We start from the raw sequence: 23612 nt of genomic DNA on the forward strand, positions 1-23612 counted from the left end.
TGGGCACGGACGGCCGCAGACGGGCTTGCCTTTAGCTTATAATCGTAATTGTACAAGTTAATCCCATAAGGAACATGAGTTCTCTAGTCACATATGTAATCATTTAACCTGATAGGTTTCTTCATTATTCTTCCAAACCTACCAGTTCTCACTTCGACATCCATATTGCCCTCCACAGGCGAAGCTGCATCCCCATCTTTATAAGCATGAGGCTCATAGACATTTTCTCTGGAAAGATCTTCCCCCTTCTCTGGACAAACCATCACTGTTCTTCTCTTCAGTCAACCAATCAAAATCTCTCTTTTTCTTTAGCATTTTTCTCTTATTACATACAGATAAAGAACTCGTGTCTTACTTTTCCATTACTCAAAAGGGCAGCAATGCAAAATATTTTCTCCACCCTATGTAGTCTAGAATAACTGTTCTGACCACTTCTTAAGGTTTTAATTCTTTCTACCTTCACCATATCTCCTACTTGCAGTTTGGCACATTTACATCCATGCTTTGTGTCATAATATGTTTTGTACATTTGGTTCGCTTTGCTCACTCTATCTTTTACTACCTCAGGATCCCATGCCCCTCTTTTGGTCAACTATAATGTTCAGGTCTCTCATATCCACACACAAACTGAGTTTTCCATTCCTCATTGAAGTAATCACCAACGGAGAAACCCAATCAGATGCTTCTACTCTTTTTAACACTCCTTCTGCTCACAACTTTTCCAATTCTTGTTGAACTTCTGCTTTCAATGCCAAAGGTATATTCCTCACTTTATGCACCTGAGGTACGGATTTTTTTTAAAGTATGATGCTGTGCTGGAACCCCTTCAACTTTTCAATAGCTGCTGAAAATACCACAGGGTACTCTCTCAAGATTTCCTGTTCCATCATATTGTTGTACTACCAACACTGGATCTGGGCTATTGGGGTCAAGAATGAACTTTCTTTGATCACCTCATCCTAGGACTGAAGGTCCCTCAACTGCAACATACAACTTACACATTGCATGCCTGTCTTTAATTTCTAATAGTAAAACCCTCATTCCCACGATTTGTATGTCCTCACCAGTAAACATTTTTGGACACATGTCTGCATGTCCTTACACACTTCCTAAAATGGGAACACATTTGTCTTGCACACCCTTTCACTCATGACTATATAGGGTGAGCCCGAATCAGCTGTCACGGTTATGTTCACACCACCCATACTAATGTCACCTTTAGTTTTTATTTTTATTTTGGTGTTCCACCACTTCTACAGCCTCTTCATCAATACTTAAAATGCACATGTTTAGCTTTTCATCTTCCGAATCTTCTCACATTGTATTCAAATCTTGCCTAAGATGTTTCACTCCTCTATCCTTTGGCTTCTTTGCTTCCTTGATTGTTTGCAGGACATCTTTTGTCGTTCGCGAAGTGCCCTTTGCATCCACATCTAAAACTACAAACACTTCCACCCTTAAATGTAGCTTGACTAACATGATTCACACCATATTCTTCCTGCACATCCTTCTTGAAACCAGGTCTATAAACATTTTTATGGACATTTTTAGTACGTACTTTCACAACCACAGTTTTATCATTTCCTTCTCACTTCTTTTCCTATACTTGTAATACCAGCCCTCCCACACCTGCCTGTCAACACTGCTTTTTTTTACTTCCTCAGTCACCTCCTGCAGTGTGGACTCTCCCATAGTTCACAATTTGTGTTGAATGTTCCAATTTTGCAGCATGCATGAGAATTTGGTCTCTTATTAGCTCATCATGTAAATTAGCAAACTTACAAGTTAGTGCTAGATAATTTAGAGCTGCTACAAAGTGTTCAACTAGTTCATTCTCTTACTGCTTCCTATGAAACAACTTGTATCTATAACTGATACGCAGACTCTAGGATGGTAATATGTGTCTAAATCTTCCTTTCTTGTTTCGAAATTGTTTGTTGAAGGTTTAGAAAAAGTAAAACACAACAATGTAAGAGACTTGCAGCATTACCCGCTTGCTGGGGTCCATCGTTATTACAGTTACATCTATACATTTGTAAGGGAGAGCAGAAGAATAAGAGGGAGGGGTATAGGGGGGGTGGAATACAAAAGACCCAAGAAGCCAGGAGGGAGGTAGGCATCGTTCATATTATATGACGATGAGGATGATTGCGTGATATTAAACCATAATATTGTGGCTTGTGGTTGAGAACAGACTAGATCGAGGTGTTGAGTACTGTTACGGGTGGGGTCCTTGTCCTTCTGTGGGAGGCGGGTGGCAAGTAGCGGAGACAATTGTTCTGAACAGAGGGTATGTTGGTGGGGGGGGGAGTGGTGCCAACAGGTGTTCCTAAGACTAGGCAAGGTAGAAGCATGCTTTGCGTTGCGACCGGTATCTGAAATCCCCAGGTAGGTCGTTTCAAGTGGGGTCAGTCAGGGCGGGTCTCTTGCGGGGGGGCGGGGCAAGATGAAACGTATGGAGTAGGGGGTGCATGGGTGAGACCAGTGTCATTGAAGGTAGAGGTTGGGTAGAATGGCGGAATGGCAGCCTCCTAATCTAAAGGTGGGGATTAAGGGGGGTGAAGCCTGGGAAGGGGAGGAGAAAAAGGGAGCAGGTATAAGGGTGTGGGTGAGGGGGGAACGAGTGGCAACAACAGATATGTTTCGGGGGGATCTCTTGGAGGAAAGGAATCCATATTTGCAGGAATACCTCCTCCTGTTCTTGCAAGCTATACATAGCGTGTTCGTGTGACGCTGTTTGTACCATTGCCACCATCCAGCCCTCCTGCGAGGGTGGGTAGATGAACGCCATTGCCGCAAGATGCAGATTGTGGCTGTTGCGAGCGCTGTGTGGAGTAGGGGATGCTGCGGACGTGTTAGGCCGTGGGAGTCTTTCATATCATTAAGCAAGATGGTGGGTGGTGGGAGGGGGAGGCGAAGGGCATTGTCCCTCTCAAAGTGTCACCTTTATAGGACCAGTAGGGCTGTATAGAAGGACAGTCACATCAATCAATCAATCAGTTGTAGCATTTGTAAAGCGCACTACTTACCCGTGAGGGTCTCAAGGCGCTGGGGGGGGGGGGGAATGCTGCTACTGCTCGAAGAGCAAGGTCTTGAGAAGTCTTCTGAAGGTCAGCAGGTCTTGGGTCTGCCGTAGGTGGATGGGGAGGGTGTTCCAGGTCCTGGCGGCGAGGTGGGAGAACGATCTGCCGCCGGAGGTCGCTCTTCGGATGTAGGGGACTGTGGCGAGGTCGGCGGAGCGGAGCTGGCGGGTGGGCGTGTAGAAGCAGAGTCGTCTGTTGAGGTATGCTGGTCCGGTGTTGTGGAGTGCCTTGTGTGCATGGGTGGAGGAGATCGCAGTTCACTCCTGGAGTAGTGCTCTAGGGATGGTAAACCCAGGCCACCGTGGGAGCGGCGGGCTCTAAATTCTTAGTTGCGGCGGGGTGTGTAGAGCCCCAGACAAAGGCACGGATACGGGCGTCTATGCGGCATTGAGTGGCTAGAGGCAACACAATCGGCAGCATTCCCTGAGTATATGTGAAGCGAGGTAGTGTGACCGTTTGAACGGCTGGTACTCTACCCCACATGGAGAATCCCAAGAGAGACCATTTAGAGAAATCTGTTTCCATTTGTGTTATGAGAGGTGTCAGATTTTCATCGGCCATTCGGGTATTTAAGGCGTGACGGCTGCCAGCGGAAGGGATTCCCATGGATTGATGCCTTCGTTGTACCTTGGGAGAGCCTCACTTTTGTCCCAGTTCACCTTATAACCTGAAAGGGCTCCAAACCTGTCTGTGATCTCCAGCAGAGCTGGTAGGGTGTGTGGGAGGTCCCTAAATGTGGGAAGAATATCTTCTGCGTAGAGATAGAGCTTGAACATGCCATCTGCAATGGATATGCCCCGTATCTGCGGTGAATGGTGGATGAGGGAGTCAAGGGGTTTAATGGCCAGCAAGAACAGGAGGGGGGAGAGGGTGCAGCCCTGGCTTGTACCTCTTTCAATCCGGAAGGCGTCCATTATAAACCCTGCACAGTTCGTCAGGTTACAGAGTAGACGGGTCTTGGAGATAAATTGATTGCCTAGAGTTTCATGGTGGCGAAAAGATAGCCCCAGTTAATACGATCAAATGCCTTTTCTGCATCCAGAGAGAAGGCCACCGCATCTTATGGTAGGTCTTTTGCAGTCCATATTGTGTGAGGCAGTGTACGGAGGTGAATTCTAGAGGAACGGCCCAGGACAAAGCCGACCTGTGTGAGGTGGATAAGGGATGGAATGACCTTGCGCAATAGTGTCACCAGGATGCTGGACAGAATTTTATCATCTCTGTTTATGTGGGAGATAGGGCGAAAGCTGCGGCAAGAAGGTGGGTCTTTACCTGACTTGGGTATGACTCCAATCATTGCTCTGTTACAGATAGGCCCTAGGGATGCAGTCCGTTCCGCCTCGCTTAGGGCTGCATGTAGGGTATCTATTGCCTCCTCCCCAGACCATTTGTAGTATTCCGCAGGAAACCCGTCTTCCCCCAGGGATTTATGCTAGGGCAGGTTAGCAATGGCGGATGCTATTTCTTCTTTACTAATATCCCCCTCTAGTAGCTTTTTACCCTCGTCCATACGGCGTGGTAGGTTAATTCCGGCAAGATAGGTGTTTAGTTGGTCGTCAGTAGATGGGGCCTCTGGGGTGTAGAGTCTCTCATAGAACAAGGCAAACATATTGACTATGTCCTGGGGTTTAGTGAGGATCTCACCTGATTCGGCCCGAATGGCAGGAATAGCCATCAGTGCCTCCCGTTGCCTCCGTTGTGCTGCTAGTAGGCGGCCCGCTTTCTCTCCCTGTTCATGGGGGCTGCCTGTTAGATGCTGAATGGCGTATTCTGCCTTAGAGGTGTAGAGACCATTTTGGGCCATCCAGGCTACTGCCAGACGGCAGCGTTTGGGCACTGTAGGATTGAAAGAGTACTGATACCTGAGATTTAATATGCTCTTCAAGTTCGGTTAGGCGGATAGTTGCCGTCTTATTTGCCTCTGCGGCGTCTCTCATCAATTGTACCCACATGGTCGCTTTCGCAGGAGCCTACACGATCCTATTGGAGTTAACAGAAGTCTTGTTGTTGACCAGGTAGGTAGAAAGATGAGACCCCAGCTAGGCCTTTCCCTGGGGCGAGTGGTACCTCTGAATGTTCAGCAGCCATGGTTTGCCGCCTGTGGAGGCAAGTCCCATGTCAAGAGCCAGTAAAACCGGGGAGGGGTCAGAAAGGGCGGCTTCCAGTATGTGGGATTTACTGGTAAGTGCGACAACTAGGTGGGATTTCAGAAAGTAGTCTTATCCTAGACTGAGTTCCGTGGCTGGACGAAAGAAAAGTGTATTTCTTATCAGCGGGGTGGCAGCGGCACCAATGGTCAACCAGTCCATGGTCAGATGATATGTCTCCTAAGAGGGCTCTGTCTCCTTTGTTACTCCTGTCCAAGGGGCCTGTTCTGTCAAGGAATGCGTCTCGGGCAAGATTCCAGTCTCCTCCAATTACATAGTTAGACGCCCCAATTTCCACTAGCAAGTGGTTCAGGCATAGAAGAAAGGAGCATTTGGCACCCGTCGGGGCATGTATCGAGCCGTCACACAAGAATTTGTCACCCAATCTCAACTTGGCAAAGACATATCTGCCAAGTAGACCCATGTTTTGACAGTTGTCACGGGTAGGGATTTGTGTAGGAGTATGGCCACTCCACATTTCCGTGGATGGCTCCCCCTTCGGGGGTCTGTGTAGTCACACCGCTATGTATAACCTTGCCCACCCAGTTCCAATGTAATTTGGCAGATTCTAGGGCATCAATGTGCGTTTCCTGTAGGAAGGCGACATCTACTCTTTTCGTTTGCAAGTAGGAGAGTTCCTTCTTACGTTTGATGTAATGGGTAAGGCTGTTTACATTCCATGAGATGGTGCGCAATGGGCAGGAGGGAAGGGGTGCAGGCGCAGCCATCTGTTATCTGTTGGTTGGCAGGGGATGTAGGTCGGTGGTGGAGGGAGAGACAGGAGGAAGAGGTGTTGGGATAAGAAGGGAGGGTTGGGTTAGAGGATGAAGTGAGGAAGCAGGTGCTGGGCCGGGAGAGGGCAGCTAGTGTGAGAAGGTGGCCTGATATATGATGTCCACTAGTTCTAGTGGGCACCTTGTATCAGTCCAAACAACCCCTTATGGTGATAGGTTAAAGACAAACTTTATTGAAAGCTATCCTAGTGGTAGCTATGGAGAGCAGCCTTCAGGCTAAGTCTTGAAGGAATGTGAAGCAGCTTGTTTGACCAGTCTGTAATCTCTTGAATGATCAAATGAAAAAACAACCACACCAGGTATATATTTAAAATATATGTATTTAAGATAAAACACACCCCTCTAGTCTCTTTATGAGACTGGAGTTCGAAGTACTTAGTTTACAAGTCAGCAATGATTAGTAATAGCACAAATACACGTTTGGGCCCTAGGGGCGTACCAAACCATATACCAAAAAAGTTGTATAAGAACCACGACTGGAATAGACACTAGGCCTATAGCCTGTAGAATCGCTGGGACCCCAAGGAACCACCCAAGGTAGTGACACAGGGGACCCACGGGGACTGTATGCAGTGTGTAAACACAACCGCGGGTTCCCGTTATCTTCTATGGGCAATGTCGCGGTTGGAAATTTGAAGATTAGGGACACTTCTAATTGAGTCAGGACCAAACCTTTTTGGACTTAAGAAGTTCTAGGACTAGCACCCACGAGAGCACCGGAGTACTCGTGTTACCTCACCCAGGGAAGCCGGGTGCATAGGTGCCTTTTGGTGTCGGGTCACATCGTCGATTTCAATGGAAGCCTGCAAAGAACTGCTGCTGCCGTGAAGAGGATTAGTGTCCGAAGAGATCCAAGCCTGGATCTAGGATGGAAGGAACCTGAAAGCAGATGGGACAGAGTCTGGGTCACTAGCCAGTGACCGAGGGCAGGATGGACCAATGCCCACAGATGTCGGGTGCTTCAGGTGAGTTGAGGGGTGTCTTGACTCTTCAGCCACGAGGTCCAGGAGGCTTCGACGAAGTCCACGAGCCGGATTCGAGCTGTCCCACGAAGTCTGTTGAGTACTGCGGTGTCGGCGACCAGAAAGGACCCAGCAAGCTTTGGCAACGGCAAGTCACTGGAATTTAGAGAAAGGACTGCGGTGCAGACCAGCAAGGTCTGAGGGACTCACCCAGCGAGGTTAAGTCAGGGCACGTCTGGAGCAACCAGGTAAGGCCAATTAGAAAAGGAGTTGCCTTCGTGGGGACCTGCTAGCCAACGGGCTAGTGATCGCGAAGGAGCCTCGAGCGATCGCACTTGAAGTTGGCCCACGGGTCACTCGTGGAGTGGAGGCCAACAATCTTTAGTGCAGGAGGGGGTCCAGGCTGGGGCTACTCGGAGCCCAAAGCACAACTATAGGTGGACCAGGAAGATAGTGTTGCTGCAAAAGTTCACGGTGTCCAGGGGTCACGGTTCCACGTTACCCACAATAGCCACAGGCCTCAGCTTTGCCGTGGACTCAGGGTAGCCTCAGGGAAGTCTGGAAATCCACCTCTGGTGATGCAAAGACTTAGGCGTCCGGCGGGAGCTTCAGCGATGCAGACCGGTCAGTTGCTTCTTTGGTGCCTGCCAAGCAGGGGAGTCACTCCTTGACCCCAAGGGAGATTTCTTCCGTCTTCTGGTCGTGATAGAAAGTCGAAGGTCCAGGATATATGTTGCAGAGATTTGTCCAGGGTAATCTAAAGTCCTAGAGACTGGATTCCTATACTTATAGTAAGTTTAGGGGATGGACTAACTCTAAGGCCCCACCTATGGGTGGGCCTGGAAAGAGGGGTGGTGACACCCATTTCCTTTGTCCAGTTTTGTGCAAGAGCAGGGGCAGGTAGCCCCTGCAACCGGTTTGAACTGGACTATGCACAGGGACACCAAGTGTGCTCCCAGTGCAGTAATTCAAAGCACCAGAGAGTGTTCCCGCCCAGCCCCAATACACATCAGCCTGTCTGGGGAGGTGGTTACACCTCCCCTCGACAGGAAACCTATTGTCCCGGCCTCTCCTGCCGGAGTTTCGGTCAGCAGCAGGAGGCCAGACCCGTGTCTGTGGCAGAGGCATCCATTTTGTGATGCCAGGGCTCAGGAAAGTCCTACCGGGTTTAGCCAGTGTGAACCTGTCTCTCCCTCTAGAAGGGTGGAATGCTACCCCCGCCGCCAGAAGGTTATAATGCACTTAAGAGTATATGGTATGGCTGGATCACAGAACAGCCATAAGGAAGTAATTCCGAAAGCTGCAGAGGGGCTCAGCTCATGCTTGGGCACCCTTTCACATAAAACCAAGTACTCTGCCTTCAGGATTGTCAACGCCTGCCATAGGAGTGACTTGTAGCTTTATACGTGTCTGTATATATATCTGGATATAGGTAGCCTATACCACGATAAGGGGTGCAAGCACACCCTTACCCAGGCTGCAGTAGCAGACCTGTGGTGCCATTTTGGAGTGCTTCCCAGGGGTGGCATAATACATGCTTATGTACCTATGCCCTAGGTACATAGTCTACCATATACTAGGGGCTTAAAAGGCACTCCAGAATCCAATTAGATATGTCCTAATGTACATGGAAACCATTTTAGAGAGAAAGCAGCTAGGCTATGGTCCTGATTAGCAGGGCCACAGCCAGACTAAGGTCGAAAAACAGTGAAACACCAGCAAAAAGTGGGGGTACCCATGTGAAGCAGATCCTACTCTCCAACAGCCAGGAACAATGTGGGTAGGGGTGGAGGTAGGGTCGATATAGGGGTGGGGGGAGAGATCCGGGGGGTCACAGATAGGGAAGGGGCTGGTCTTAAGTGACTCTTGGTGGGTTGGGGGTCTGTGAAAAGGAGGTTACCTATATGTATGTGAAGAGATGGGAGGTGAGGGACAAAGAGGGGCTAGAAGCAAAGGTATCTGGTATGTGCAAAAAGAGTGAGGTGATCTGGTAGGCTGCGCAGTAAGAGCGCAGCACTGGGGGGGAGGTTGGGCTGTTCTCTGCTGGTCTAGACTTTAGGGCCATGCGTGTCAGAGGAGCCACGTCGAGCGTCCAGGCCATATTATCAGCCTGGAGGATATAGGACGATCATTCAGCCAGTGAGCTCTCTGTCAGGGGGTAAGTCAGTGGGGTCGTTCTAACCAAGCGGGAGGGAAAGGCGGGGCAGGGAGAGCCTGGGTGGGGGGTTGGGGTGCGGTCCCGTAATTTAGCTCCACTTGTTTGCTGGCTGAGGGGCAGAAGATACAATGCTATGCTGCTGGGCGGGAGCAGGGGAGAGGAGAACCGTTGTGGTGTCTCGGTGGGCATTAGTGTAGGGGAAAGGGGACATGGTTGTAATCTGAGACAATATAAATCACCAGTACTTATGAAAATTGTGCACTCTGTGGGAGGGTGCGCTTGGCGATAGCCGTGCGCCGGATCAAGGGAAAAAGGGGAGGAGGTACCATATGTATCATGTAGAACATGCAATGCAGTGAGTGCAAACCTGTGTATTATTACACAACTCAACAATAACAATAAATATCTTTTCATGAGCACATTCCTGAGAGGGAGAAAAGTTAAGGGGGGAGGGGAGCACCGGGAAGGGAAAACACTGTATATAACCTGTTTAACATGACATATAACCTCAACCAGTAACCCAATTTATTACAAATTCCAATTAATTCTAGATGTAACCTTTATAATTTTTAATAGATAAAAAGTACAAACATTATCTTGAGGTGGAATTTTTAATACATCTTTTGTAAATGTTTGAGTTTTTAAAAAGTATTTATTTAAATTAATTTAATAAATATTTAAAAATTAAGCTAATATTTGAAAGTTACTTCTAGTAACCTTAAACATGTGTGCAGAGCTCTAGACCACCAGGGCAGAGATCGCACTATGGTAAAATATATGGAAAAGTAGTCAAGTTTAAACTTTAAAAATAGAAAAATTATTTTCATTTAAAATCTAATTTTTAAATATAAAAAAGTTATCAAACATATAGAATGTAAACAAAAATATAAAGATCATTTTTCGAAATGACTTTACATTTATTTATATCTTTAGCAAGTTTATGTAATTTGATTTAATGTAACATTTTTTCCTCTGGGGTTTTATTTTAATTCCCTACCACCATTATTTTCTAAGGGAGAGCGTTGCAGTACTAGTGATTGGTCATGTGTGGTGCTAGTTTTTTTCCAGCTCTGAGTTTGAGTACATTTATGACTGTTATGTGTCCTTTTTGTAGTAAATTATAAGTGCAGTTAGTGAATACGAATTTTGCTTACCCTTTTGTGGGTCCCTACTTACTCCTTCTCTAACCCTTCCTGTTTAATAGTAAGCTGTCCCCATTTTCCAGTCACTTTCCTCTGTCCCACCCACATTTAGTACTAAAACATATACTTGTGAATGCAGAAACTCTGCAGTTTTGGCGCTGATCACCACACAGAAAAATAAAGTTGTGCCTGGTCATTTGAAGTAGACACATTGCATCCAAAATGGCACCTGGGTGAAAATAACATGTGAATAACAGTTGTAGATCCAGAAGTGTCTGATTTGATGGGGTGAAAGATCCACTACTTATACCCAGGTGTGCCTTTGAAGTAGGGGTGGCTTCAAAGAAGGCTCTTTGAAGTTCAGCAGTATCCTTTCTTCCCAGTCATGGCTCCAGACTAGTTGTGGAGGTGTAATCAGTCATTTTTGTGTGGACTGGACACTATATATTTAAGTGGGTCTGCTCCCGCTTTCCCTTCCTGCCTGGAAGAGCCATCAGAATGCAGATGAGTGCTCAGACACACCTAACCTTTCTGTGTTGTGGCTTTGTAGAGGGAATGCATGAAGTGTAGCTGACACCCCCCCCCGCCCCCCATATGTATATTCGAGACAGACTACAGGTACACAGAGGTGTAAGAGCAGAGAAATGTCCACTTTCTAAAAGTGGCATTTTTGAAATAGAAATGGTAAATCCAGCATTTAATAGTATAGAGTATCTATCATTACCATTCCAAAGATATAAACATGAGATAGCTACTCCTGTCTAATCAGGATTATAACTTAAAAGTGTATTTAGGAACTCCCAAAGTTAACATATGAGAGGAGTAGGCCTCACAGTACTAAAAAGGGTTTTAGCTGTTTGTCATTACCAGGACATGCACAACTTAAAAGTACTTGTCCTGTGTGTCCTTTGCGCTAGGTTATGCGGCGCGGTTGGCACCTTCTTCCATAAATTTTGGGAATTCCCTGAGATTCAACAATACTGGAGGGAGGTCACAATTGTCATGGCTGCTGTTACAGGCCTTGGGGTGCCTTTGGATACTAGATGGCTGATACTGGACATTTCTAGGGAGGAGACCTGGCCAAGGTATCCCAAACTGTGGCTGACACCGACAGCAAGGGTGACTAAACAGAAAATCTCAAAAGCATGGACAGCAAGTATTCCCCCGATTATCAGGGACTGGGGGAATGACTGGTGTCAGCTGGTGTAATGTGAGGTTTACCAGAGCCAGGGCTGCCCTGTAAGTTTGAGAAAGTTTGGGGTAGCTAGGTCCAATACAGGCAGACCTGAGGTAAGCTAGAGGGAGGGTCAAGGGACCTTCGTGTCTGACCTGTTTTGGTAGAATATTGTGCCTATGTCAGTGTATGTGCAATATATTTGACAATGCGATCACTGTTTGAAATAGATGTGGTTTGCACTTCCCATAATTGACTTGCTATATTTGCCTTTCATTCTACGTGTACTGTTGTATACTGAGCAATTGGTCAATAAAAAGATTAATTTAAAAAAAAAAAAGTACATGTTCTACCTTTTGCTTACACAGCACCTTGCCCTTTGGGCTACCAAGGGCCTACCTTAGTGGTGACTTGTGTGTAATAAAAGGGTAGTTTAAGGCTTGACAAATCGTTTTAAATGGCAATCGAAGTGCTAGTAAACTGCACGTACAGGCTCTGCAGTGGCAGGCCTGAGACAGGTTTCAAAAGCTACTTAGTGGGAGGCACAATCAATGCTTAAGGCCCACTAGTAGGATTTGATTTACAGGCCCTGGTTATATGGTATACCACTTAACCGGGGACTTACAAGTAAATTAAATATGCCAATTGGGTATATACTAATGTTACCATGTTTAGGGGCGAAGCACATGTACCTTCCTTAGCACTGGTCAGCAGTGGTAAAGTGCTCAGAGTCCTAAGTCCAACAAAAAGAATCAGCAAAATTAGGAGATAAGGAGGCAAGAGGTTTGGGGGAAGACCACTCTAAGGATGACAGGTCTATCACAAAGCTCTGAAAACATTTGATTTCCACATTTCCTATTTTTATATTAGCTTAACACAAATGTATTCATTCAAAATTGATGTTACTGTTTTTGTATCTAATATTTTTTGCTTAATTCTTGCACTTAGGTTTGTGCATACTTTTTTACATTTCTATATGCTCTTATATTCCGTTACTTCACACAGTTTCCTGCACCCTCATAACAAAATGGCCACAAGCCTGCCATTGCCAGTAATTCCTGTATTTCATGTCAGGCTAAATAAAAAATCCCTTCACACTATTAATCTGGACACTGGTCAAATAGCACATGAACTCTACTATTTAGCCTGCAGCCGAATAAACAGCAAGGATTCATAAATGTAGCCAGCCACTAGCTAAATACTATTTTGCCAACTGCTGTTTAAATAGCAAAGATCACATTGCTTACATGCACATTTTAAGGTACAGTGAGATATGGCTCTTAGTTACAGATTCTAAGATGAAAATGAGGTGCTTGCAATTTGACAATAATAAAAGGAGTTTCTTTAATTTGAACACAGAGTGGCAAAGCTTTTTTACAATTAATATTTTATTTATTCCCCTCGCCATCAATAAAAAGGTGGCTTCAAGGAGTGGCACAGTGGATTTATAGCAACCATTTAAACTATGTATTACTTTGCCAAACACAAGTCAGAACTGTTTTGTTAAAGTGGTAGAATTGAGATGCATGAAAATAATAAATTGAGGGGTCCAAACACATTTCCTAATTCCCAGACATAAAAATAAAATGACTTGAAGGGATGTTGTGTAATTTTGTCCTGCTCTTGCACTCCACCTTCGTGTTTTTAACCTGCCCCCTAATACTATATGCACTAATTGCTTCTAATTCAAAAGTGCAGTTTCCGACAGAACTACAGGCTTCTCAAGCAGTCCTATTTGCCCATGATAAGCACAAGTCTATCAAAAAGCATTGCCTCGTTGACAGCACAATGCATCTTAGGCTCTTCCATGCCATATGGCAGGTAGCCACTTGACTCCTCTTCAATGCGGCAAGCTTCCGGGACCACAGCTTTTGCCCTGGTGCTGCACGGCACTGCCCTTGCCAACCACTATAGCCCTAAGCTACAGAGGTCTCTTTCCCGCCGTTCACGTTATGTGCTGCAAGTTTTCTTAATTTCACACTGAACTCTACAACCAAAGGGGGAAATAATGGGTAGCCCCTTCCTAGGTTGATTCAGACTAGTTTTGAGCCAATGACATGGTCAAACACAGGCTGAACTTTATGTGAATGACACAAGAACCAATAGATACAGGGAGTTAAACTGCTAACGTTTGCCTGTGTAGAAGATAACTTTGAGAGATAGGTAAAACCGTCTGTAGCCAGACCTAAATAGGGCCACCATATGGTGTTTTGTAGCACCTTCGAGGCAGGTTGGCTTAATATCAAATACTTAATATTCCTCAAATAAATATCTCTTCTGAGCCTCTCACAGGCCTTTGGATGTGTTTCCTTATTTTTGGTACTCTCCACCATGTAGCAGGTATAGTGTCCTCCCCAGCCCGGGAGCATGCAAATGAATACACCACACACACAGCTCTGTAACAGACGTCTTGATTCCACAGCATACGGTCGGACACTGCACTCTCATTACGTCATAATGGTTAATAACCATCCCTTAACACCCCCCAGGAGGTCACGTAATTCCTCTGTTGATTCTGCCCAGAACATTTAGGGTCCTAGCGCACATAGCCTCACGACACTACAGCAGTGACTAGATTTACTATGTTTACAATGAAGATTAACTTTCTTTAGTTGCTCCCAAATCCTTTTCTCCAGCCTTGCCTCAGGTGTAAGATGCAACATCTCCCATGTGTTCATAGCTCTTGGGTATGAAGATGCTCACAGTACTCCAAAGGTGCTGTTCCTGTCCTTACCCAGCATGGGAGCTGTGTCTCTGGGAGACCTAAAAGCCTTAGAAGAGGCAGGACATGGAAGCAGCCCATACCAACTGGAGTCTATCAATCAGGATTTATAAAGCACGGCAAATAACCAGTGAGGGTCTGTAGGCGCTGGAGTTGCTAGCTGCTTAGCTGAGAAAGGAGTGAAAAACGAGGCAAAAGCAGGAGAAGGCTCTCAGAAAAACAGGGGAGAGGAAGGAGAAACCAGTAAAAAAGAGGCAAAAGCAGGAGAAGGCTCTCAGAAAAACGACGGGGAGAGGAAGGAGGAACCATTAAAAAAGAGGCAAACGCAGGAAAAGGCTCTCAGGAAAACGGGGGAGAGGAAGGAGAAAGCAGTGTAAAATGAGGAAAAAGCAGAAGGCTCTCAGAAAAATAGGGGAGAGTGTTAGAAGGCGACCTCAGAGGAGCCCGGAGGTGGCCCTGACTATCCTGAGACCAACCCTCGAGGTATCGTAGCCGGGCACTGGCGGGAGACTCCTCAGGGGAGGAATCTCGTATCTAGGATCGTACACTCGGCACCACACGACAAAGAGACACCACACCGGGAGTTCTTAAGAATAAATCTTTATCAGATCGGAGTTGTAGGATCTTTATGATCAGCAAGGCAGATATATACAAGTAGAGCGCGGGCTCACAGAGTCTTGGAGGGGGGTAGGAGGTAGCGGGACAGTCTTTGGGGATATGGATCAAATGCAGGAGCGTACCCGGCGCACAGCTCACAATCCTCGAGCTGGGGGATACGCTTGTCGTCGTGGGGTCCGGCGGGACTAAGAGTCTGTGGGAGCCGCGAGTCACTCAGCAGGGCTCAGGTACAAGTTCGGAGGTCTTACGATCTTCAGGGAGCCGCGAGTCACTCAGCAGGGCTCAAGCACAAGTTCGGAGGTCTTACGATCTTCAGGGAGCCGCGAGTCACTCAGCAGGGCTCAAGCACAAGTTCGGAGGTCTTACGATCTTCAGGGAGCCGCGAGTCACTCAGCAGGGCTCAAGCACAAGTTCGGAGGTCTTACGATCTTCAGGGAGCCGCGAGTCACTCAGCAGGGCTCAGGTGTTTCCAAAGGCGAATCTGCCGGACAGTCCCAGAGCACCCCTTGTTATAGGGCGACTCCTCTTTGATGTCCGGAGTCTGTGCAGGCAGGGGTCTTGTCACCTGGGGGTCGCTTGTCGGGGTTTCCTGCCATTGTCTTTTGATCCTTTCAGGGCCGGGTCGGGAGGAGTCCCAGACACCCAGCAGGCCTGGAGCCAGCCCTCGGGGAGGCCGGCGGGCCGATCGAAAGCCACCTTCCCAGGGACGCTCAGAGGTGCGATGGAAACTGCTCCTCCCTCTCTCATCCCAATGGGAGCGCGATGTCCTCCAGCAGGCGTGGCGCCTCTAGGCCAGGGTGGCGCTGGGGCCGGACGGCCATCTTGGTGCATGAAGTGGGCACGTGGGCCCGGTGTGGCCGAAAGGAGGAAGGCCACGGACGGGGGAGTCCGGGTCGTGTGTGTGTGTTCTGGTGGGAAGGATCGGCTAGGCCGTGGGCTCGGGGGCTGTGTGAGGTGCAGGGGTCAGGTATGGTGATGTTACAAGGGCCGGGTCTAACACGCGTCCCCCCCCAGCTGAAAGCCGGAGAGAACTACCCATCCTCTTGGGGGTTCTCTTCGCTGAGGCGGAAGAACCGGGAGAGGCCATCGGCGTTGGCGTGGTCAGTACCAGGGCGATGTTCCACGGTGAAATCCATCCCCTGGAGGGAGATTGACCACCGCAGTAGCTTGGGGTTTTCTCCTCGCATCTGCATGAGCCATCGCAAGGGGCGATGGTCGGTTTGGACCTTGAAATGGGTGCCGAACAGGTAAGGGCATAACTTCTTGAGGGCCCAGACTACGGCGAACGCCTTGCGCTCGATGGTGCTCCATCTCTGTTCTCTGGGCAACAGCCTTCGGCTGAGGAAGGCTACGGGCTGGTCTAGGCCTTGGTCATTCACCTGGGACAGGACGGCCCCAATTCCATGCTCGGAGGCGTCCGTTTGGACCACAAATTCCTTGGAGTAGTCGGGGGCCTGGAGGACGGGGGCAGTGCACATGGCCGCTTTCAGGGCATCGAACGCCTCTTGGCAGGCAGGGGTCCACTGCACTTTCTTGGGCTGTTTCTTGGACGTGAGTCCCGTGAGGGGACCGACGAGGCTGCCGTAATTCCGGATGAATCTCGGATAGTAGCCCGTGAGGCCCAGAAAGCCTCGGACCTCCGTTTGGGTAGTGGGGGGTTCCCAGGATAGGATGGCGTTGATTTTGGGCTGTAGAGGGGCGACCTGGCCGCTTCCGACCTGGTGCCCCAGGTAGGTTACCGAACCTTGCCCAATCTGGCACTTGCTGGCTTTCACGGTGAGGCCTGCCTGACGCAGGGCGGTTAGCACCCTCCGGAGGTGCTGGAGGTGCTCACTCCATTCAGATCTAAAAACTGCGATATCGTCTAGATAGGCAGCGCTGAATTTTTCCAGCCCGGCCAGGACTCTATTTACCAGTCGCTGGAAGGTGGCTGGGGCATTTTTCATCCCGAAGGGCATCACGCGAAAACGATAGTGCTCATCTGGGGTGGAGAAGGCGGACCGCTCCTTGGCTCCTTCTGTGAGCGCTATTTGCCAGTAGCCGCAGGTGAGATCGAAGGTGCTGAGGAACCGAGCAGCCCCGAGTCGGTCAATGAGCTCGTCGGCTCAGGGAATGGGGTGGGCATCGGCTCGGGTGACTTCATTGAGTCCCCGGTAGTCCACGCAGAGGCGGAGTTCTGGGGCGACACCGGGGGCCACTGCTTTTGGGACCAGGACCACGGGGCTGGCCCAGGGGCTGTCTGAGGGTTCGATCACTCCTAAGGTCAACATCTTCGAGACCTCGGCTTGAATACAGGACCGGACCCGATCAGGGACTCGGTAGGCTCGGTGTCTCACCGGCGGGCTGTCTCCGGTATCCACGTCATGGACACACCAGTCGGTGACTCTGGGGACCAGGGAGAAGAGGTCGGAAAACTGCCCTAGGAGCTGGCGGCAATCCTCACGTTGCTGGGAAGTGAGGGATGGGGAGAGGTTCACTCCCTCCACGGAGCCGTCCTTCTCTTTGGTGCACAGGAGATCAGGGAGAGGATCCGACTCCTCCTCGGACCCGTCATCAGTGGCCAGCAGGAGGCTCAGCTCCGTCCGCACAAAGTGGGGCTTGAGGCGGTTCACGTGGAGGACCCGGAGGGGGTCCCGTGGTGACTGGACGTCCACCAAGTACGTGACCTGGCTTTTCCGCTCAACCACTTTGAAGGGCCCAGTCCATTTATCCTGGAGGGCGCAGGGTTTCACGGGGGCCATGACCCATACCTGCTGGCCCGGCTGAAACTCGACCAGAGTGGCATTCTGGTCGTACCAGCGCTTCATCTCTTCCTGGCTCGCCTCCAGGTTGGCCTCGGCCATCTCTCGGAACTTCCTAGTCTGGTTTCGAAGGGTCAGGACGTATCGGAACACATCTCGGGGGTGGCCTCGGGGCACCGCCTCCCACCCTTCCTTGACCAGGCTGAGGGGCCCCCGGACGGGGTGCCCGTAGAGTAACTCAAAGGGGCTGAACCCCAAGGATTTCTGGGGAACTTCTCGGTAGGCGAACAGGAGGCAGGGGAGCAGGACGTCCCACTTACGCCGGAGGGGCTCTTCCAGGCCCGCGATCATCCCCTTCAGAGTCCGGTTAAACCGCTCTACCAGGCCGTTTCCTTGGGGGTGGTACGGGGTGGTGAATTTATAGGACACTCCGCATTGTTGCCACAAGGACGTCATGTATCTGGAGATGAAGTTTGTACCGCGATCGCTCACGACCTCGCGGGGAAAACCCATACGGGAGAAGATTCCCATCAATGCCCGGCCCACCACGGGGGCTGTGACGGTGCGCAGGGGGATGGCTTCAGGGTATCGGGTGGCATGATCCACCAGGACGAGGATAAAGCGGTGCTCTTGGGAGGTTGTCGGGTCCAGAGGCCCCACGATGTCGATCCCGACCCGCTCAAAAGGGGTACTGACGACAGGGAAGGGTTGGAGGGGAGCCTTGCGCTTTCCTCCGCTCTTCCCACTGGCCTGGCACGTGGGACAGGACTTGCAGTGGGCTTCTACATCTGCTTTCATCCTGGGCCAGTAGAAGTGAGTCACGAGGCGACTGTAGGTTTTGTCCTGGCCCAAGTGGCCTGCGAGGGGAACGTCGTGGGCCAAGCCCAGGAGGAGGACTCGGAAGCCTAGGGGTACCACCAGCACCCGGGCGGATCCTAGCTCCACCGACTTCTGCTCGCTGTACAAAAGGTCATTCTCCCAATACACCCGGTGCGTTCCAGTTTGGTCGCCCGCGGCCTGGGCCTCTGCCTGTTGCCGGGGCCCGACCAGGGAAGGACAGGTAGCCTGCTCTCGGCAGAACTCCTCTCTGGAGGGGCCCCCCTCGTGGCGCCACTGGGCCAATTCGGGCAGATCGCCTAACTCGGTGACCTGAGCGGAGTCGGAAGATGGGGGTTCGTCACTGGCGACCGACCCTTCTTGTGGGGGGATGTGGGGACCCTCGGCGGGGACCATCCTATCTTCAGTGGTCGGGGCGTCGTCGACTTCCCCCAGGGGGGTTAGTCGGGCCGCCATGGATCGGGTGGTGGTGCATACCCACTCAGGGAGACCCATCATCCCTAGGTGGGTCTTGCGCTCGACTTGTTTCCAGGGGGAACTTTCCAGGTCGTTCCCCAGGAGACAGTCGACTGGCTGGGAGGTTCTCACTGCGACTTTCAGTTTACCGACCACCCCTCCCCATTCAAAAGGCACCAGGGCTACTTTACACAGACTTTCCGTCTTGTCAGCGGAAATGACCGGGCAAAAGACGTTGGGGAGGACCTGGTCTTCGTTGACCAAATGACTGAGGACACCGGTGATGCTGGCCCCGGTGTCGCGGAGGGCTTCTACTTGGTGGCCATTGATCGTTACGAGCTGCCCATATTTCTTCGTGTTGGAGGGCAGGAGACTTCCAGGGACCATTTCTCTATCTCCTAAGGATACTAGGGCCATGGCTGCGGGTTCCCACTCTACGGTCTCCTCAACCTCCTCCCCCAGAGCTACATTGGCTATCTGTCTAGCGGGGGGTGCTGCCTGGGTGGTGTGTGTGGCCATGGGACATTCAGGGTCGTTGGCGTAATGCCCGGGCTTCTGACAACGGAAACAAGTGATGGTCACCCGGTGCCCCCGTCTCAGGGGGGGGCGGATACAGCTGGTGGGGGTGCCGGGAAAGGCGGAGGTTGGGTCTTCAGGGGACTAGACTGGGACTCTCTCTGCCCTCCCTGGTTTCCCCCCCCTCTCTGGCGGGGTGGTCCCTGACTGGCTCGGGGGTACTCTCCTACAGGGCCCCGGGAGACCCGGGTGTTGGTCCAGCGATCCGCCTCGACAGCCAGCTTCCTCGGATCCGTGAGCTTGCTGTCGAGCAGATGCTGGCGCAGTTCCACAAAGCAGTTCGCAGCCAGGTGTTCCCACAACATAAGGTCTGTTAGTTCTTCCAGGGTGGTTACCTTGCTGCCCTTGATCCACCCATCGAATGCGCGGCTGAAGAAGTTCACATACTCCACCCAGGTGGTGCCCGGGATCTTCCTGCAGTCCCGGAACCGCTGGCGGTACATCTCCGGGGTGAGGCCGTACCTTGTGAGGAGGGCCTCTTTCATGTGGTCGTAGGAGGTCTGCATGGAGGTTGGTAGGTCGAGCAGGGTGTCTCTCCCTTCGCTCAGGAATCGTCCCCACAACCCGGCTCCCCAATCCTTCTGCGGGACCCGATGGGAGATCATGGCGACCTCGTAGGCCCTGAACCACTGTTGAATGTCATTGTTTTTGTAATATTCTTTGACCACATCCTTGGGGATGTGGACCTTCTGCTCCGCCGGGGGGGCCGCCTCTCGGTTCCCCGGGGGCCAAGCTTCTTTGCTTTTTGCTTTTAGCTCCATTTCCTTCAAGCTGCGTTCATGCTCCAGTTGAAGTCTCCTTCCTTCGTGTTCCCGTTGGAGTTTCTTCTCTTCTAGTTCTCCTTGCACCCTCATCTGTTCCACTGCTAGCTTTTTCTCGGCTAATTTCAACTCGCCCTCAATTTTGAGTTTGGCTAATTCGAGTTCGTGATGGCGACTTCTTTCTCTGTCTGCGAGTTCCTCCGGGGATAGGCCCCCGTCTGGTACGAAGCTTCGCACCTGATTGCTGCTGCGTTCTCCTTGGGAGGGTCCAGCTTCGTCGTGGGGCTCCACCGCTCCTTCTGGGCGGGGGGCTCCAGAATCCACCCAAGCTTTCAGTGCCTTCTGCATATCTTCTTTGGTGTTGAGACCAGTGGTAGCGATTTTGAGTTCTTTGCAGAATTGCTTCAATTCTCTGTGTGTGTACTCCTCCAGTTGTTCCGCCTGGAACACGGTACCGGTGTCGTTTTCTGTGAGAACCACGGCGTTTCCTTCTGCCATCTTTGTCGGTAGTGCGTCAGCCGTTCACGGTACGATCTCTAGATTATGGGCCCGAATCCCGTCGCTTGCCACCAATGTTAGAAGGCGACTTCAGAGGAGCCCGGAGGTGGCCCTGACTATCCTGAGACCAACCCTCGAGGTATCGTAGCCGGGCACTGGCGGGAGACTCCTCAGGGGAGGAATCTCGTATCTAGGATCGTACACTCGGCACCACACGACAAAGAGACACCACACCGGGAGTTCTTAAGAATAAATCTTTATCAGATCGGAGTTGTAGGATCTTTATGATCAGCAAGGCAGATATATACAAGTAGAGCGCGGGCTCACAGAGTCTTGGAGGGGGGTAGGAGGTAGCGGGACAGTCTTTGGGGATATGGATCGAATGCAGGAGCGTACCCGGCGCACAGCTCACAATCCTCGAGCTGGGGGATACGCTTGTCGTCGTGGGGTCCGGCGGGACTAAGAGAGTCTGTGGGAGCCGCGAGTCACTCAGCAGGGCTCAGGTACAAGTTCGGAGGTCTTACGATCTTCAGGGAGCCGCGAGTCACTCAGCAGGGCTCAAGCACAAGTTTGGAGGTCTTACAATCTTCAGGGAGCCGCGAGTCACTCAGCAGGGCTCAAGCACAAGTTCGGAGGTCTTGCGATCTTCAGGGAGCCGCGAGTCACTCAGCAGGGCTCAAGCACAAGTTTGGAGGTCTTACGATCTTCAGGGAGCCGCGAGTCACTCAGCAGGGCTCAGGTGTTTCCAAAGGCGAATCTGCCGGACAGTCCCAGAGCACCCCTTGTTATAGGGCGACTCCTCTTTGATGTCCGGAGTCTGTGCAGGCAGGGGTCTTGTCACCTGGGGGTCGCTTGTCGGGGTTTCCTGCCATTGTCTTTTGATCCTTTCAGGGCCGGGTCGGGAGGAGTCCCAGACACCCAGCAGGCATGGAACCAGCCCTCGGGGAGGCCGGCGGGCCGATCGAAACCCACCTTCCCAGGGACGCTCAGAGGTGCGATGGAAACTGCTCCTCCCTCTCTCATCCCAATGGGAGCGCGATGTCCTCCAGCCGGAGTGGCGCCTCTAGGCCAGGGTGGCGCTGGGGCCGGACGGCCATCTTGGTGCATGAAGTGGGCACGCGGGCCCGGTGTGGCCGAAAGGAGGAAGGCCACGGACGGGGGAGTCCGGGACGTGTGTGTGTGTGTTCTGGTGGGAAGGATCGGCTAGGCCGTGGGCTCGGGGGCTGTGTGAGGTGCAGGGGTCAGGTATGGTGATGTTACGAGGGCCGGGTCTAACAGAGAGGAAGTAGAAACCAGTAAAAAATGAAGCAAAAGCAGGAGAAGGCTCTCGGAAAAACGGGAGAGGAAGGAGAAACCAATAAAAAACGAAGTAAAAGCAGGAGAAGGCTGTCAAAAAAACTGGGAGGAAGCGGAGCGGTGTGGCAGCATGGGAGAGCTGGGCCTGGGAGTCTCGTGTGGGCGGAGAGGATGCTTTAAAAAGGACACACGTCAAAGTTGGTGGACAGAGGTTTTGTTCGGCCCTTGGGATTTGTCAAGTTCTGGAGTAAGATTAAAAACTCAATTAATCCTCCTGCATCTTTTCACGCCTTGTAGAGTATTGAAGGCTCTGAGGAAACCTGTTCATGGGGAAAAAGGGAAGGGGACAGAAAGGGAGAGGCCCTGGCTCCTACGGGTGGTTGGTAAGATAACTCGGGATGGAACAGCAGAACCTAGACCAGTGGTACTGGCATCACTTTGAGAAGCAGATTCCAGCTACCGCTCCTCGGGCTCCAGGAATCCTGCCACAGAGCCGATAGAGGCATCAGTCCTTAATTTGGCCCAGTGGTTTCCTGTGCTCGGCACCAGCACTTAATTATCAACACCGGCACTTGTGACAGCCTGCCACAAGGTGGCAGTGTCCGGCTAATTTAAAGATGACCACAACAACAGACAGTTAATTATTAATTCAATATACATTAAAAAATGACTATTACCTGCCTCCCAAGCCATTCTTATAACTTTGGGGGCCTGAAATAGTCCAAATTGTCACACTTGTAGAAGTGTGATGGTTAGTAGTTGTGTTGTTAATATCATTGCAGTGGCAATGTGTGGTGCAAGCTGTAGTGGTCTCCTGACAAGACACATACATATTTACAAATTAAACACTAGGAGCCATTGGATACACATATACAGAAGGATGTATGACGCCTGTGGTAGCGAAAAAGCAATCAGGAATCAATAAGGTGACAAATCCAGGAAACTGATCATCTGTGAGGGAGACAGAGCAACTGCTGTATTCCAACCTTACACTTGCTGTTCAGCAAAACGTATACCGGTGCTGTTTTCAAAGACCCAGAAGGGCAATTAGCTGTGGCCAGCCCTAAAGTGGCTACTGCAGTGTGACAGGTCCACTCTGATGTGGAATGGCCTGTCCTGCTCTGGTGAATGCCTCTCTACATTCCTTCCTTCATAATGTGTCTTCTCCTTCTTCTCTTGCTACTACTGGTGAGTGCCCCACTTGTTTATACACTGAGTGCAAGACATTCTTCTTATTTGTATCTGGGAACCCAACAGGGTTCTCGTGAAGACACCTCACAGGCTTCTGTGATGGCCCAGTTCTGGGCCCACATTTATACCACACATTGCTCACTAAGGGTCTATGATTACTTGGGCTATGCATTGCCTTTCTAAGATGTCATGATGTTTCTGCCCTCACTGATTGTTTATGTTTGTTTCCAAAATAGACCAAATTTGCGGACGCTAAGTGTACAATCTGCGTTTACGATCTGGAAGATCAGGAGACATACACCATCAACTCCATCTGCAAGAATGCCATTAGTAAGTCCGTTCTCATGCAGGTCCTGGAATAGGGAAAATGGTTTCACTCTGGAAGTTGGGAGGATTGTCTAATGGTGGAAGAGTGGTCACCTCACAGAGATATGAGTAATCCAAGGGTGGAGGGGG

General features: G+C 50.4%; 1 protein-coding gene across 3 annotated transcripts in view; it reads left to right on the forward strand.

The window, feature by feature from the left end:
• LOC146839531 (N-acyl-aromatic-L-amino acid amidohydrolase (carboxylate-forming)-like) overlaps positions 1-23612 on the forward strand; it is a 375658-nt gene that overhangs the window by 223944 nt on the left and 128102 nt on the right. For all 3 annotated transcript variants that reach the window (XM_085651586.1, XM_085651587.1, XM_085651589.1), the window contains one exon: positions 23393-23486. In XM_085651586.1, coding sequence (XP_085507712.1) covers positions 23393-23486 — 94 coding nt within the window. The remainder of the gene's footprint in view (positions 1-23392; positions 23487-23612) is intronic.

The sequence above is a fragment of the Triturus cristatus genome, chromosome 4_1 (genome assembly GCF_964204655.1).
Source record: "Triturus cristatus chromosome 4_1, aTriCri1.1, whole genome shotgun sequence".
NCBI lineage: Eukaryota > Metazoa > Chordata > Amphibia > Caudata > Salamandridae > Triturus > Triturus cristatus.